The sequence below is a fragment of the Pantherophis guttatus genome, chromosome 8 (genome assembly GCF_059756535.1).
Source record: "Pantherophis guttatus breed Tessera chromosome 8, ASM5975653v1, whole genome shotgun sequence".
Taxonomy (NCBI): Eukaryota; Metazoa; Chordata; class Lepidosauria; order Squamata; family Colubridae; genus Pantherophis; species Pantherophis guttatus.
The window spans coordinates 10,978,879-10,996,134 of record NC_142070.1 but is presented as its reverse complement, the minus strand read 5'-3'; the positions used below and the strand labels follow the sequence as shown (position 1 = coordinate 10,996,134).

General features: G+C 42.4%; 1 protein-coding gene across 3 annotated transcripts in view; it reads left to right on the top strand.

The window, feature by feature from the left end:
• Positions 1-17,256, top strand: part of RASGEF1B (RasGEF domain family member 1B) — a 276,546-nt gene that overhangs the window by 242,520 nt on the left and 16,770 nt on the right. For all 3 annotated transcript variants that reach the window (XM_060686999.2, XM_034431195.3, XM_034431196.3), the window contains 3 exons: positions 1,129-1,311; positions 7,753-7,875; positions 8,874-9,011. In XM_060686999.2, the coding sequence (XP_060542982.1) occupies positions 1,129-1,311; positions 7,753-7,875; positions 8,874-9,011 (444 nt within the window). The remainder of the gene's footprint in view (positions 1-1,128; positions 1,312-7,752; positions 7,876-8,873; positions 9,012-17,256) is intronic.

Genomic DNA, 17,256 nt, shown 5'->3' with positions numbered 1-17,256 from the left:
TAATGCAGACTTAGTTACTAGTTTGACAGTGTTGAGGGAATGATTTGTTTAGCAGAGTGATGGCGTTTGGGAAAAAACTGTCCTTGTGTCTAGTTGTTCTGGTGTGTAGTGCTCTATAGCGTCGTTTTGAGGGTAGGAGTTGAAACAGTTTATGTCCAGGATGCTAGGGTTAGGGTTAGATTTAACAACGACAACCGCAATCCTACAGATCTAGACCATAATTCACAATACAGTCCTCGACCTATGACCGCTAATGAGCCCAACATTTCTCTTGCAAACCACGACAGTTGTTAAGTGAGTTTTGCCCCATTTTACGACCTTTTGGTCACAGTTCAGCAAATCACTTCAGTTGTTAAGTGAATCATGCAATCGTTCAACGAGTCTGCTTCCTCCCATTGACATTGCTTGTCAGAAGTCTGCTGGGGAAGGTCACCAATGGTGATCCTATTAGAATTTTAGAGCTTAAAATATGTTATTTGGCCAAGTGTGATTTAGAGACACAAGGAATTTGTCTCCAGGACAGGGCAATTGCCATAAATACATGCCCCCCCAAATTTTGATCACGTGACCATGGGAATGCTTCAACACTCATAAATATAAAAATTGATCATAAGTCACTTTTTTCGGTGGTATTGGATCACTAAACGAATGATTATAAGCAGTGGTGGGCTGCTGCCGGTTCAGACCGGTTTGCGCGAACCGGTAGTTCCAACTATCAGCTGGCCCCACCCACTTGCTTCTGCTCTATCCTGTCGTATATTTCTGTCTTTCTGGCTCAGCTGATCGCACGGCATAGCTGATTTCCGCACCTCCACTGTTCTACTTATCGGGCTGCCTTAGAAGGTAAGCAGCTGAACTTCAAATTGCTGTATTTTGAACTCTGCACACAAGCGCATTAGGCGCGCGCACGCGCGTGCTCACAGAACCATTGTTAAACCGGTTGCAGCCCACCACTGATAGTAAGTCAAGGACTACCTCTATAGTTCTTTGACCTTATTCATTTAAGACCCACATGTTGGCCAAGTCTCCTGGCTTCTCAGCCATAAAAGTGTTGGGCTGCTAAACTGTGACAACAGCCTTAAACCATCCAACTGACTCTAATGTTTTCTTGTGGCTGTTTTTCCTCAGGAAAGTATGCCCCAGACGCCTCCTTTCGCAGCCATGTTTGACAGCAGTGGCTACAGCCGATACCTGTTCCAGTCCAAAGAGGACAGCTGTGAAGGACTGTATTACCATGACAACAACTTGCTGTCAGGATCTTTGGAAGCTCTCATCCAGCACTTGGTGCCCACTCTCGATTACTACCCAGATGTAAGTCTTCTCCGTTTGCAAATTAAATCCGCTCACCCTGCTGTGTCAAAAGTGGAAGGGCATGGCAAGGGGCCATAAGGCATTTGCATTAGAGAGAACAATTAAGAGAGAAGGCCTTGCCAGCTCCAGTTTCAGAGGGTATTTCTTTTCCTTTTCCTTTTCCTCTTTTATTTCCACGGTGTATTTTATTAGTTTTATCAAAATATAAAATACGGAAGTACAAAGAAAAATGAAGATAAGGGAAAAATAAGGGAGGAAAAGGGGAAGAGAGAAAAGCGTAGAGTAAGGTATCCCAAAAGTTATTCAAACTGGACTTCCTTGGTTTTTCCTTGAAGACGTTTCGCTTCTCATCCAAGAAGCTTCTTCAGTTCTGACAGAAGTTCTGTCAGAACTGAAGAGAAGCTTCTTGGATGAGAAGCGAAATGTCTTCAAGGAAAAACCGAGAGAGGCCAGTTGCCTTTTGAAAAAGCACCTTTGGGACAACCAGGACCCGAATGACTGAGAAACTCTGTAGACTTGTGGGTGGGCTTCGACCAGGGATGGGCTTCAAAAATTTTAGCAAGGGGTTCTCTGCTCAGTTGCTGGGTGGATGTGGCCATAGTGGGCGTGGCTTAGTTGGTCTCTTGCACCACAGTGGGGGAGGGGTGTTTTTGCCCTCCCCGGGCTCCGGAGGCTTTCCTTGAGCCTCCAGAAGGGCGAAAACAGCCTCCCCAGGCTCCGGAGGCCCTCTGGAGGCCTTCCGGAACTTCTGGTAGGCCCGTTTTTCACCCTCCCTGAGCCTCTGTGCGTGCCCTGCACTTACCTGCATCCAAAACGGGCCGCATGGGGACTCCTGGGAGGGGAGGAGTGGGTGGGACGGGGCCAGCCAAGAGTGGGATTTGGGGGTTCTCTGAACTGCACAGAATCTTAGCTAGAGGTTCTCCCGAACCCCTGCTTCCGACTCCTTTGGTAGGCAGTAGAATAAGGTACTAACATAAAACCTCAACTTTTTACTTTTGGATGATAATATGTACTAGCCACTTCTGTAACAACAAACCTATTTAAATCAGCAAAACCCAAAATCAAAAGTTTTATTTTTTTTCCTGACATAGCTGCTTTGAGCATCTCTAAAAATGACCCAGGGTATCATGATGTGGTAACTTCATCTCCCCTACCCCACTTTCCTTACACCTTGAGAGTTTTCCAGCCAGGCGGCAACCTAACTCTGGCTCTCAAGAAACGATCACAAAGATCGTTGTTGTTGTGCCTGGATTGCATCTCTCTTTGGTCTCCACGTCACTTGGTCGAGAGCTATTTTTGTCAGGGCTGCTATGTGCACTACGGACATTGATGTTTGGCATTGAAAATCTCAAAGCAGATGCAGAGATGGTCTCTTTGATCTTTCTCTTGGGCAGCTCAGAAGCAGCTGAGCGTCTTTGCAAAGAAGTATTTTCCTCTTTTTGTCCCTCAAGGAGTAAACTATCTTAGGGGCTGGGAAGATGAAAAGGACAAGCAGGTTGCACTTCTCTATCCTAAGATAATTTTTCCTGATCCGGATTGGAATGCAGAATCAATGCCTCTTGTTCTCTTGTCTCTTAGAGCAGGGGTTCCCAACCCCAGGTCTGTGGATTGGCACCAATCCACGGCATGCCAGAAACTGGGCCACGCAAACAAGCGAAGCCCCATCTGTGGGATGCAGGCGGCACGCAAAACGATGCCCCCCTCTGGTTCACGGAAAATCCTTTCTCCATGTAACCGGTCCCTGGTGCCCAAAAGATTGGGAGCCACTGTCTTAGACAGGGGTGTCAAACTTCATTTCATTGAGGGCCGCATCAGGGTTGTGTTTGACCTCCGGCGTCCGGCGTGGGTGTGGCCAGCTCAATGTCACTCATGTCGGGAGGCACCTGTGGTGGCCCAAGTGCTCTGCCAGTGAAAGCAGACTCCCGAGCTCTGTTTTCGACTGTGACGGCTTCCTGCAACACTCAGCCAGGAAAAACGAAGCTCGGGAGGGCTGCGCAAGCTCTATTTTCGGCTGGTACAGCCTCTTGCAACCCTCTGCCAGTGAAAATGGAGCTCCGTTTTTGCCTGCAGAAGCATCACAGGCTGGTCCGTCGCTATTTCCAGGACGGCTCAGCGGGCCAGATCTAAGTACCCTGCAGGCCGGATCCAGCCCCCGGGCCTTGAGTTTGACACCCCTAGTTTAGTGAAGAGAGGGGCATGATTTCCACCTGAGATGGAGAAAATGGTTGATCCTCCCATCACCTCTCTTATTGAAGTTGCTCTCAAGCTGAGCTCAGTCCTCAGGGATATACAGGTACACATTCTTTTTATTTATTTATTTATTTTAAATTTGATTTATATGCCGCCCTTCTCTGGAGACTCAGGGTGGCTTACAATGCGTTAAGCAATAGCCTTCATACTTTTGTATAGTTATACAAAGTCAGCTTATTGCCCCCACAAACTGGGTCCTCAATTTACCTACCTTAGAAAGGATGGAAGGCTGAGTCAACCTTGAGCCTGGGGAGATTCGAATTAGCAGTAATTGCAGGCAGCTGGATGATAATAACAGGCTATTAGTCAGCTGCGCCACCAGGCTCATGCCATTTTCTTGGCAAAATACACAAATGGTTACTTTTTTTTTTTTTTTTACTAAAACGCAGCCGTGATCATGAGGTCTCCCATCTACGTAATAAGCAGAGTTGGCCCACTGAGGTTTTATATTCAGCCAAAGTCCACTATGTAAATCACAGAACTGGACAGATAAATAGAAATGCAGCTTTAGAATTAGTATCGCATTTTTCCAATGCAAAGTCTACCTCACCAGGCTAGTTTTAAGTTTCAGAAGAATTGAGACATCTTCTCATTTTGGGTGATGGCTTCAAAGTACTATAAAATTGTCTATTTTATTTATTTATTTATTTATTTATTTATTTATTTATTGGTTCAATTTATATGCCACCCTTCTCCGGAGACTCAGGGAGGTTTACAATGCGTTAAGCAATAGCCTTCATACTTTTGTATATACCTGTTTAGTAGGGCTTTCGGCCCCCCCCCAAGCAGTGTTCTTTTTATACAAAGTCATCTTATTGCCCCCACAATCCGGGTCCTCATTTTACCTACCTCAGAAGGATGGAAGGCTGAATCAACCTTGAGCCTGGTGAGATTTGAACTTGCAGTAATTGCAGGCAGCTGGCAACTAAGTGCTACTTAACAGCACTTTAGTCCGCTGCGCCACCAAGGATCTTCTATTTTGCTAATTTCAAACCAGATCTGATCAGTGCCAACTTGGTATTATTCCATTTGAGTTCTTAGTTCATATCAAAACCATCTCTTGTTATGAGAATCGCTTCGTGTTTTGAGAAACAACTGTTGTTGTGTCTTCTCAGAAATCTTCATTCCATATGCTTCAAAAACTGAAATCTTCCAGCGCAAATTCTTCCGCCTGTTTGGTCTGCTTTGCTTTGGAATTCATGCATTCCATCCGTCACGTCTTTCTTACACACGCAGAAATTATTGCAAAGTAATTCTGGTGACAATACAGCTGCTTTCTTGTCCTAAAATTGGGTGGTGCTAGGAAATTCATTGCAAACCATTTCTAAAATAGTTTTTTTTTTAAAAAAAAAAAAATCCATAGCTTGAATTCTTCAAAAGATGCAGTTTCCCAGGTTTTCATGAGTCTAAATCATGGATTACCGTATTTTTCAGAGTATAAGACGCACCTTTTTCCCTCAAAAGAGAGAAAATAAGACGCACCCTCAAAAAAGTGGGTAAAAATCTGGGTGCGTTTTATACTCCAATGTAGCCCCGCCCAGCTTCTCAAATGGAGGTTTCAGAGGCTGAAAAAAACATCAGAAATGAAGCTTCAGAAAAAAAGCCCCCAAACAGAGCTTCAGAGGCTTTTTTTCTGAAGCTGTTTCGGAGGCTTTCAGAGGCTTTCAGAGGCAGGAAAAAAAGCAGAAAAAAGCAACCTGCCAATCAGCTTTTTTCTTATTTTCCTCCCCAAAAACTAAGGTGCGTCTTATACTCCGAAAAATACGGTTATCCTAATAACATCAATTATATATTAGGTGACTATATGCAGCTTATGCCTCTTTTTCAGTTTAACACAAGCCCCTTCCTCTTCCCACAAATCATGTGGCATACCAGAAGGGCTTGAAAGAGGTAGATAAATTTTTTTTCTTTGTGCTAGACTCTAATAAACATAAGATCAGAGGTGGTATTCAGCCGGTTCGTACCGGTTCACCCGAACTGGTAACAAATCGCGGGTGGCCCCCCCTCCACCCCAACTCCAGCTCTATGCCATCCTATTTAGGCACGTTTTTGAGGCCGGGCACATGGGTGGAAGGTAGGCGCGTGTGCGAACCGGGGGGGGCGGACACAAAGCGAGCGCGCACGCAAGGGGAGGGTGAACCGGTAGTAACATAACTTGAAGCCCACCGCTGCATAAGATGCAGTGTGTCTTCTCTTAGCTTTCAATAGGAAATATGTACCATGGGGTGCAGATCAGTGGTGGGTTGCCCCCGGTTCGGACCGGTTCTATAGAAGCGGTAGTAAAACCGGCGGGAGGCTCTGATGTCATTAGAAGTGATCTACGCATACACAGAAGCAAGGCGCATGTGCAAGCGAGCACACACGCGCGATCCTGTTGCGAACCAGTAGTAAAGGTAAGTAGAACCCACCCCTGGTGCAGATAGTCATTGACATATGACTATAATGGAGCCCAGAATCAGATATGATTCAAAACCGTACAAGTATGTGAAATTTAACAATCTCTTGTGATTTGGCCCATTTTTTGAATTATTTCTCTGGAGGTTGCAGGTGCCATACTTCAGTGAAGTAAGGTTCCCAACAGATGCAGATACTTATTGCTGACTCATGCTTTGTGTACTAGCTTGTACTAGACAGCTGCGGTACTTACTCACAGCCTGGTATCAATCACAAATAGATACCCATCTCTTAATTTGTCTTTGATCTGAACAGCAGGTCCTCAGGAACATACGATAATCTGTTTTCTGCCTTAGGTTTCCTTAAGGTAACGATGTGCTTGATTCCACTGAGGTTTAATTACTCAAATAAGTTGCACAATATTGTTTAGTTTTAATTTGTTAATGGGTTTTAATTCGCACTGTTTTAATTCGGGCCAAAGTATATAATTCTTTTAATTAATTTTAAATTTTGTATTGTTATGTATTTTAGTTTTTGGCTGTGCACCGCCCTGAGTCCACTAGGAGAAGGGCGGTATATAAATTGAATGAATGAATGAATGAATGAATGAATGAATGAATGAATGAATGAATGAATGAATAAATAAATAAATAAATAAATAAATAAATAAATAAATAAATATTTTCAAAACACACCTTTTTTATTATTATTTTATTAGTTTTAAAAGTAAAACAATGGACATTGCTCAGCGTTTCTGGTTTCTAACATTTACATCAAAATCAAGTTAATAAGTAATCTATTCCTTGCTCTATATACAAATTTACATATCTCCTACTTCATTATATATCAAGTATATAGTATTTTACTTTCTAACCAACTATGCATGTATTTAATAAACCCAATATTATATTCACAAGTTCAATATACATTGATATATTAATATACATTGATATATACATTTCCAGACATTTGTTATCCCTTATTTTTGGCATTCTTCCTCTTATCTAACCAATTATAAAAATTATTCCAGACTTCATAGTATTTTGATTCACTTTTGTCTTTGAGTTCTAATGTAAGTCTCTCCATCTCTGCACAGCTGTAAATTTTGTGTATTACTTCTTCTTCTGAGGGTATTACTTTACACTTCCATTTTTGAGCAAATGTTAGTCTTGCCGCGATAAGTATATGCAATATTAAATAGGTTACATTATTTTCAAAACACTCCTGTTGCCTTACAAAGCTGATTCATGCTCACCCATAGAAGCATAGAATAAAGTGAATAAAAAATGTTCTGGATAGCTCATGCGGGGTTGGTCAAACTCTGGAAGCCTGGTGGAATTTTCCATCCTGTGATTTGACTTATTGATGACCTGAAAGCAACAGAAATTCCACGTTGGAAAGTTGCAAGCAGGATTGTGCCAGTTCACTCCATGATAAAATGAAGCCTGTTAAACAAATGTATTGAATGTAGAATTTGTCAGCCATGTTGGCTCGGGAATTCTGGGAGTTGATATCCACAGGTTGCAAAGAGTATATCGTTGCCCTTTTCTGCAATAGAGCCATGGGCTTAGTTAGAAATCAGTGTCCAATCTGTCCACCCAACTCTATATAAGGATTGTCATATAGCTGAGTAACTGCCCCGTTTTCAATCAGGATGTGATGTATTCTAAGCAGGTTCTGCAGAGAGGAGCATTTGGTACAATTAAATTTTAACACCTCTGCAGCACGGTAGCTGAACCAATAAGCAGTGGACTTTATTTCTCTCTCTCTCTCTCTCTCTCTCTCTCTCGCTTACAGAGAACATACATCTTCACTTTTTTGCTGAGCTCTCGGCTTTTTGTACACCCGTATGAATTAATGGCGAAAGTCTGCCATCTCTGCACCGAGCAGCAGAGGCGAGCGGATTCTGCAACTGATCAAGTAAGTGGCCGACTGAGTCGTTGGATTTTAGGCCTGTGCCATAGAATACAACAGAATAGAATAGAGCTGGAAGGGACCTTGGAGGTCTTCTAGTCCAGCCCCCTGCTCAAGTGGGAGAACCTATACCAATGTTTGAATACAGAGGAGAAAGACAGGATAGAACAGGGGTGTCAAACTCGATTTCATTGAGGGCCACATCAGGGTTGTGTTTGACCTTGGGGGGGGCAGGGGGGCGTGGCCAGATTGACATCACTCGTGTTGAGGGCACTTCTGCCAGCGAAAGCAGGCTCCCGAGCTCCGTTTTCGGCTACAACGGCTTCCTGCAACCCTCTGCCAGCAAAAACGGAGCTCGGGAGGGCTGCGCAAGCTCCGTTTTCAGCTGCAACGGCCTCCTGCAACCCTCCCTCCCGAGCTCATTTTCACTAGCAGAGGCACCGCGGGCTGGTCCTTCTCTGTTTCCAGGACAGCCTCCCAGGCCAGATCTAAGCACCGTGCAGGCCGGATCCAGCCTTCGAGCCTTGAGTTTGACACCCCTGGAATAGAAACTTAGACTCCCCGCAAAGGAGAGAATCTGAATTCCAAATACACTGAGGCTCAGTGTTTATGATGCTGGCTAGTTGAATGTATAAGTTTCCCCTCCCTTTTCCCCCCCAAGAAGTTTACTCTTGTGAATTTAATATATACATTTACCTATAAATAAATAAATAATTTACCTCAGGGTAAATGTTCATGCAGAGGTTGGGAAATCATTTGTTTGGAAGGAGGGTGGTTTAAATTTGGATTATTATTATTTTTTTTGTACTAAATAGAAGGGTAGAATCTGCCTTTTTCTTTGATTTGCCAAAGCTCCCTCAACGTCGTCATGCCACATAGCTTGGCATGTAATAAATGAAAACCTATATTCTGCCCAACTTAAAAGGAGATTCCCCCTCCCCCCCTCCCTCCAGTCATCTTGGTAATCAATTTGTCTATTTCTTTCCCTTAATCTTCCTCTCCAGAGCCGGTTAAGGAAAATTGCCCCCAAAATCCTGCAGCTCTTAGCAGAATGGACGGAGACGTTTCCATACGATTTTCGAGATGAGCGCATGATGAGAAATCTAAAGGAACTGGCCCATCGAATTGCCAGTACAGATGAGGTGAGCCTCAAGGTGCAAAATGGTTGCCAACGGTTGCTAACGCAGTGTAAGCTGCCCTGAGTCTCCGGAGAAGGGCGGCATATAAATCAAAATTTAAAAAAAACAAAAAAAACAGAAGAAATACAAGCGGAATGGTTATATATGTAGAATATAGGATAACGTGGAATGTAGATGTCAGCGTTCCAAGTAATACACCTATAGAAATGAGAACTCTGAGGCAGGCAAGTTCCTCAAAGAAGAGTTTTATTGGATACATCATTTTGGCACAAACTGGTGAAAGCCGACTCTAAAAGTTCCCGCAGCTTTCACCTAATCAAAAGTAAAATAGAATTCTTCATTGGACAAGTGTGATTGGACACACAAGGAATTTGTCTTTGGTGCATATGCTCTCAGTGTACATAAAAAGAAAAGATATATCCGTCAAGGTACAACGCTTAATGATAGTTATAGGGTACAAATAAGCAATCAAATCATACTAGGAAACAATATAAATCGTAAGGATACAGCATACAGTCATAAGTGGGAGGAGATGGGTGATAGGAACGATGAGAAGATTACTAGTAATGCAGACTTAGTGAATAGTTTGACACTGTTGAGGGAATTATTTGTTTAGCAGAGTGATGGCGTTCGGGAAAAAACCATTCTTGTGTCTAATTGTTCTGGTGTGCAGTGCTCTATAGTGTCGTTTTGAGGGTAGGAATTGAAACAATTTATATCCAGGATGCGAGGGGTCTTTAAATATTTTCACAGCCCTCTTTTTGACTCGTGCAGTATACAGGTCCTCAACAGAAGACGGGTTGGTAGCAATTGTTTTTTTTTCTGCAGTTCTAATTATCCTCTGAAGTCTGTGTCTGTCTTGTTGGGTTGCAGAACCAAACCAGACAGTTATAGAGGTGCAGATGACAGACTCAATAATTCCTCTGTAGAACTGGATCAGCAGCTCTTTGGGGCAGTTTGAGTTTTCTGAGTTGGCGCAGAAAGAACATTCTTTGTTGTGCTTTTTGGTGACGTTTTTGATGTTGGGTGTCCATTTTAGGTTTTGAGATATGGTAGAACCTAGTTTTCCCTCTCCTTCTCCCTCCCCCAGGTCACTGGTCACATTGTCCAATCCAGTTGCTGGCCGGTTGCCTGGTTACCATCCTCCTCTGCTGGCCAGCCACCTGTGAGAATGTCCTTGGTTCCCCCAGGAAAACCTTATTATTTTGGCTACAAACCCCCATCTAACTATTATTCCCCCTCCCTCTGTTATTTGGCAACTCTGAAGCCTCCAAGATGGCTCCAACCAGGCCCACTCCGGCATTGACAGTAATGGTTATATGTGTGGAATGGAATATACAGGTAGTCCTCGACTTACGACCTCAGTTGGGTCCCAAATTTCCACTGCTAAGCAAGACAGTCGTTAAGCGTGTTCGCTCCATTTTACGACCTTTCTCCCCGCAGTTGTTAAGTGAATCACTGCAGTTGTTAAGTTAGTAACCCGGTTGTGAAATGAATCTGGCTTCCCCATCGACTTTTCTTGTCAGAAGGTTGCAACAGGTGAGCACGTGACCCCAGGACAATGCGACCGTCATAAATATGAATCAGAGGCCAAGCGTCTGAATTTTGATCGTGTGACCAAAATGGGGGATGCTTCAGTTGGTCGTACATGTGAAAAACGGTCATAAGTCACTTTTTTTCAGTGCCTAAACGAATGGTTGTAAATCGAGGACTATCTAAGGAATGATTAATTCTGTTGTATTTGCAGAAAATATATAGAAGTAGAATTTCAGGGGTCTTCAGTTACAATTTCTGTACAAGTGGAAACGACCACGCGAAAGGGCAGAAAAACTGTTACACTTCAGCCTCGATAGGTCGTAATAAAAGGTAGATTACTATATTCAGGGAATGCAATATCCAGTTCAACCAATTTATAATTAGTGATAATTCATAGAAATTTGCACAAGTCCACAAGGAGGAAACATGGATGCTTCCTTTGGATCCGTCACTCTCATTTATTCAAAATGATTTTGCATAATGTTTGGTGTTCCGATTTTGTTAGTCTCTCTCTGAGCTCTGTCAGAGGGGATATAATATAAGCAGTTACATCAGAGAGAATTTATTCCATCTCAGGTCCATTCTGGGGATGGTAAATCAGATTTAGCTTCCATTCCTTTTCTCAACTTGCTTCTTTTAACTTCTTACTCTTGCATAAAGCTGCTTACTCCAAAACGTAATAATACCATAAATATGTATATATTTATGTATACTTTTCTGCATAGAAAACTGATTTGAATAGATAGATTGCATAGAGATAATATGGAATCCCAGGATATTCCCACATGGATGTGTGGATTTATCCCCGTTGGATATATCTCACGGCTCCCGTGAAGGGACATTCTTGTACACAGAGGCCCCCACCTTGGTTGACTAGCCTTCCCATAGAATAGGGGTATCCTATTGGCTTGATGAGCCCCTCAGGTTGGAAGGTTTCCAATATGCTACTGGAGAAGAGCAGAGGGCTAGTACTAGTAGCGCCAGAAAGAGTGAAGCGACTGGGCCAAAGCTGAAAGGACGCTCAGCTGTGGATGCATCTGGTGGTGAAAGGGAAGTCCAATGCTGTAAAGATCTAACCAGTCAGTCCTAGAGGAGATCAACCCTGACTGCTCTTTAGAAGGCCAGATCCTGAAGATGAAACTCAAATACTTTGGCCACCTAATGAGAAGGAAGGACTCCCTGGAGAAGAGCCTAATGCTGGGAACGATTGAGGGCAAAAGAAGAAAGGGACGACAGAGAACGAGGTGGCTGGATGGAGTCACTGAAGCAGTCAGCATGAGCGTAAATGGATTCCAGAGGATGGTAGAAGACAGGAAGGCCTGGAGGAACATTGTCCATGGGGTCGCGATGGGTCGGACACGACTTCGCAACCAACAAATGGGCAAGTCTTTAAGACCTTTGGACCTCAACTCCCAGAATTCCCTAGCCAGCATGTCTGCCTGAGGAATTCTGGGAGTTGAAGTCTTAAAGTGGCCAAGGCAGGACACCGTGGTCCTAGAAATTCAGTTATTACTGTCCTTGGCATCATTCTATAAGGCTTGAGCCTTTCGCAACTAAGATTATGATGATTGAGTGGTTAGTCACTATTTTTCTAGTTTTCATCGCACGCCACTATATTGAGCTTGTTCAATCATTGTGTAACTCTTTTATTGTTTTGAATTTGATGCTTTATGTTGTTTCAATTGTTGGAAACCACTATGAGTCATTGTCTGCTTGTGATGTTATACAAAGAAAGACAGATTAATAGATAACTGTTGTTGAGGAATGTCGAACTGTCCTGAGAAATCCTGGAGGCAAGAGCAGCTGCAATATTTCATAATCACAAGGAAATTGCCCACACGTTACTCTACGCTAGGAAAGCACATAAGTATTTTTTTAAGGATGACAGTTAAAGGCAACTTTTCTCAGTGCTAATATCTTCCAGATATATTGGCCTTCAATTCTCAGAATTTATTTTTATTTTATTTTATTTTATTTTATTTTATTTTATTTCATTTCATTTCATTTCATTTCATTATTTCACTTCACTTCACTTTACTTTACTTTACTTTACTTTACTTTACTTCACTTCACTTCACTTCACTTCACTTCACTTCACTTCACTTCACTTTACTTTACTTTACTTTACTTTACTTTACTTTATTATTTTATTTTATTTTATATATGTTTTTTATTTATCTTGCCTTTAATTATTTTTTACAAATAACCCAAGGTGGTGAACATACATAATACTTCTTTTTGCTTTTATTTTCCTCACACCAATAACCCTGTGAGATGGGTTGAGTTGCAGGAGAGTGACTGGCCCAAAGTCACCTTGCTGGCTTTCATGCCTAAGGCGAGACTAGAACTCACAGTCCCCTGGTAATTGGCCCAAAGTCACCCAACCGGCTTTCATGCCTAAAGCAGGACTAGAACTCCTGGTTTCCTGATTGGCCAACTGATCATATCAGCTTTCCCACCCAACATCTTAAAAGATGTCACCATATGACATCTCATAAGTTCATCAACATTTACACAGGGTCTCATGCGACTGTAACGGAAGAGAAGTCATTTGTGTAGTTGGCCGATCAAACACCGTACAAAGAAAGAACAACGAGGGTCTATTTTCTGTCCAGCCCCATATTACCATGTTTGATGGATAGAAAGGCCTGCTGCTCAAAGAATTTAAGGAGGATAGAAGAAGATAAATTGTCATGTTAGAGCTCTTCCATCCATAAGTGACCCGGACACATATTTATTGTCAGTGAATGTGTTGTGGAACTGTGTCGAATAGAATAACAGAATTGGAAGGGACCTTGGAGGTCTTCTAGTCCAATCCCCTGCTTAGGCAGGAAACCCTATATCATTTCAGACAAATGGTTATCCAACATCTTCTTAAAAACTTCCAGTGTTGGAGCATTCACAACTTCTGGAGGCCAGTTGTTCCACTGATTAATTGTTCTCACTGTCAGGAAATTTCTCCTTAGTTCTAAGTTGCTTCTCTCCTTGATTAGTTTCCACCCATTGCTTCTTGTCCTGCCTTCAGGTGCTTTGGAGAATAGCTTGACTCCCTCTCCTTTGTGGCAGCCCCTGAGATATTGGAACACTGCTATCATGTCTCCCCTAGTCCTTGTTTTTTCATTAAACTAGACACACCCAGTTCCTGCAACCGTTCTTTATATGTTTTAGCCTCCAGTCCCCTAATCATCTTCGTTGCTCTTCTCTGCACTCTTTCCTGAGTCTCAACATCTTTTTTACATCGTGGCAACCAAAACTGGATGCAGTATTCCAAGTATAGTGGCAGTTGTTTTAATAAAGGTTTGACCTTAAGGCAGTATTTCTCAACCTTTGCAACTTTAAAATGTGTGGACTTCAACTCCCAGAATTCCCCAGCCAGCATACAGTGGAATCCTGGGAGTTGAAGTTCACACATCGTAAAATGTGCCCAAGATTGGGAAACGCTACCTGAAAGTTTATACTTGATTTGGCTTTTTGACCCTATGAATTGTCTTTCAGTTACAGTTATGAAAGATTTTTATTGTTTTATTTAAACTTTCAAGCCACCTTGAAAAGGGTTGTTTTGTCCATGGGCAATCCATATGCAATTTTAAATAAGTGCTTCTGTGTTTGCATACTGAAGAAGAGATTTGCAAAAAAAAAAAGAAATGGAAAAGTCAATATTGTAATAGAATTCAAGAGCGCCATAAATTATTTGTGATGCTGGCTAGCAGTTTCCTTTGGAAAAGTAAATTGTGACCTTGTATTTATCGCACTGCATTGCAGAGCAGGACAAGGAGTGTTAGGCTTCTAAGAATAGAACCCCCATAGGTTTATCCTTTCAATTTTTAAAATCCAGGAACTGAATACAGATAGTCCTCGACTTAACAATGGTTCATTTAGTGACTGTTCAAAGTTACAAAGGCACTCAAAAAAGTGACATGATCATTTTTCACATGACCAATGCAGCATTCCCATGGTCATGTGATCAAAATTCAGAGGCTAGGAAACTGGCTCACATTTATGACGGTTCCAGTGTCCCGGGGTCATGTAATCCCTTTTTGTGACCTTCTGACAAGCAAAGTCAATGGGGAAACCAGACATGAGCAGGGGTGAAATCCAGCAGGTTCTGACAGGTTCTGGAGAACTGGTAGCGGAAATTTTGAGTAGTTCGGAGAACCAGCAAATGCCACCTGTGGCTGGCCCCAGAAGTGGGGTGGGAATGGAGATTTTGCAGTATCCTTCCCCTGGAGTGGGGTGGGAATGCCCACCAAGCCACACCCACCAAGCCACACCCACCGAACTGGTAGTAAAAAAAATTGTATTTCACCACTGGACATGAGCCTCGGTGGTGCAGTGGTTAGAGTGCAGTACTGCTGCCTGCTGGCTGCCTGCAATTTGGCAGTTGAAATCCCACCAGGTTCAAGGTTGACTCAGCCTTCCATTCTTCTGAGGTTGGTAAAATGAGGAGCTAGATTGTTGGGGGCAAGAGGCTGACTCTGTAAACCACTTAGAGAGGGCTGTGAAGCAGGGGTGAAATCCAGCAGGTTCTGACAGGTTCTGGAGAACCGATAGCGGAAATTTCGAATGGTTCAGAGAATCGGTAGGGGAAATTTTGAGTAGTTCGGAGAATCGGCAAATACCACCTCTGGCTGGCTCCAGAGTGGAGTGGGAATGGGGATTTTGCAGTATCCTTCTCCTGCCACGCCCACCAAGCCACATCAAGCTATGCCCACAGAACCGGTAGTAAAAAAATTTGAATTTCACCACTGCTGTGAAGCACTGTAAAGCGGTATATAAGTCTAAGCACTATTTCTATTCACTTAACAGCCATATTACTAACAACAACCACAGTGATTCACTTGGCAAATGTGGCAAGAAAAGTAATAAAATGAGACAAAACTCACTTAACATATGTCTCACTTAGGAACAGAAATTTTGGGCTCAATTGTGGTCGTAAGTTGAGGACTACCAGAATTCTACTTTAATGCTTTTTGACTAGAGTTATCATAGCCCAGAAGCATCCTCATTTTTGCCCCCTCAGTCCATCTGCCGGCAATTTTTAGCAGTCTGCAGATGTCTGAGATTTCACCATGCCTGGCTGTCAGCCAGGGGTCAGCAACCTGTGGCTCTGGAGCCGCATGTGGCTCTTTCATCCCTCTGCTGTGGCTCCCTGTTGCTGGTCAACTCCACAATTGATAGGGATTTCGGTTAGGACAGGCAGAGGTAAAAGGATGCCGTGCCAGGAGGAGGCTATGGTGGGGGAACCGGACTTCCGGTTGGCTCCAGAATTGAACGGGGGCTTCCGGTTAGGACCTTTGTGGTTCTTGAATGTTTAAGGTTGCCGACCCCTGGCCTAGCGTGAAAGACATCCCCCGTTATGGTCTCCCAATTCATCAAGGTCCTTCATTCGCCTTTTATTGTCTTTTCACAGCTTGAGCCCAACCTTTAATCAAATGTGAGTTTTGATTTAAGAATAAAAATATAAAAGGACTTGACATATATATATATATATATATAAAGATTTTATTTATTTATTTTTGCGATTTATATGCCGCCATTCTCCCGAAGGACTCAGGGCGGCTTACAACAACAATCAATAATACAAATCGCAAAATAACAAAATAAGTTTAAAAACCCCTTAAAAACCATATTTAAAATTATTACAGTTTGTGCAACCCCTAGCAGATCAATTTATTTGACGGAGGAGCGAAAGGAGAAGAGGTCCGGGGCTATCCTGAGCTCGATGGGCAAATCATTCCAGAGGGTCGGCGCTCCGACAGAGAATGCGCTCTCCCTGGGGGGGCCGCCGGTTGACATTGTTTGGCCGACGGCACCCTGAGGAGGCCTGCTCTGTGGGAGCGCACGGGATGGTTGTCAATATCCGTTCTCTCTCACACAGCATGGATGTAAATGAGAAGTTATCCTCCAGATTGGAAGTCAGTTTTTATGGCTTTCTTGTTAAAGTTACATCATAGCCTCAAAAATGCTGGCAAGTCAGTTGTGTTGGAAACTCAGCTTGCGCAAATGATGTGGTCACATAGCCACAAGCAAAGTCTGTTGAAGGAAGAGGTTAAGCTAGAAAAAGAAAGAAAATTAAAGCTGTGGTTTTTACTGGAAGGGCCTATGGTGGACAACTTAATTGGAATCGTTTCATTTTTTTTCCTGTCGCTTTAATTTCCATCCCCACTTTTTCTTTTCTTTTCTTCTCTTTTCTCCTTTTCTTTTTCTTTTCTTTTCTTTTTCTTTCCTTTTTTCTTTTTCTTTTTCTTTCCTTTCCTTTTTTCCTTTTCTTTCTTTTCTTTTTTCTTTTCTTTTCTTTTCTTTCTTTTTCTTTCCTCTTTTCTTTTTCTTTTTCTTTCCTTTCCTTTTTTCCTTTTTTCCTTTTCTTTCTTTTCTTTTCTTCTTTTCTTTTTCTTTCTTTTTCTTTCCTCTTTTCTTTCCTTTTTTCCTTTTCTTTCTTTTCTTTTCTTCCTTTTTCTTTTCTTTTTCTTTCTTTTTCTTTCCTCTTTTCTTTTTCTTTTTCTTTCCTTTCCTTTTTTCTTTTTTCCTTTTCTTTCTTTTCTTTTCTTTTTAAGGGATAGGCTTACAAAACCATGCTTTTCATAGTTCAAAGAAGCAGTGCAGATGAGTCAGAAGTAAATTTAATCCTGGATCTCCATTTTAGCTTCCTCTAGTACCTGCCTAATTCTTTGCTTCCCCTTTTTAAATAATTGTATTCATCAGAAAGCTCTAC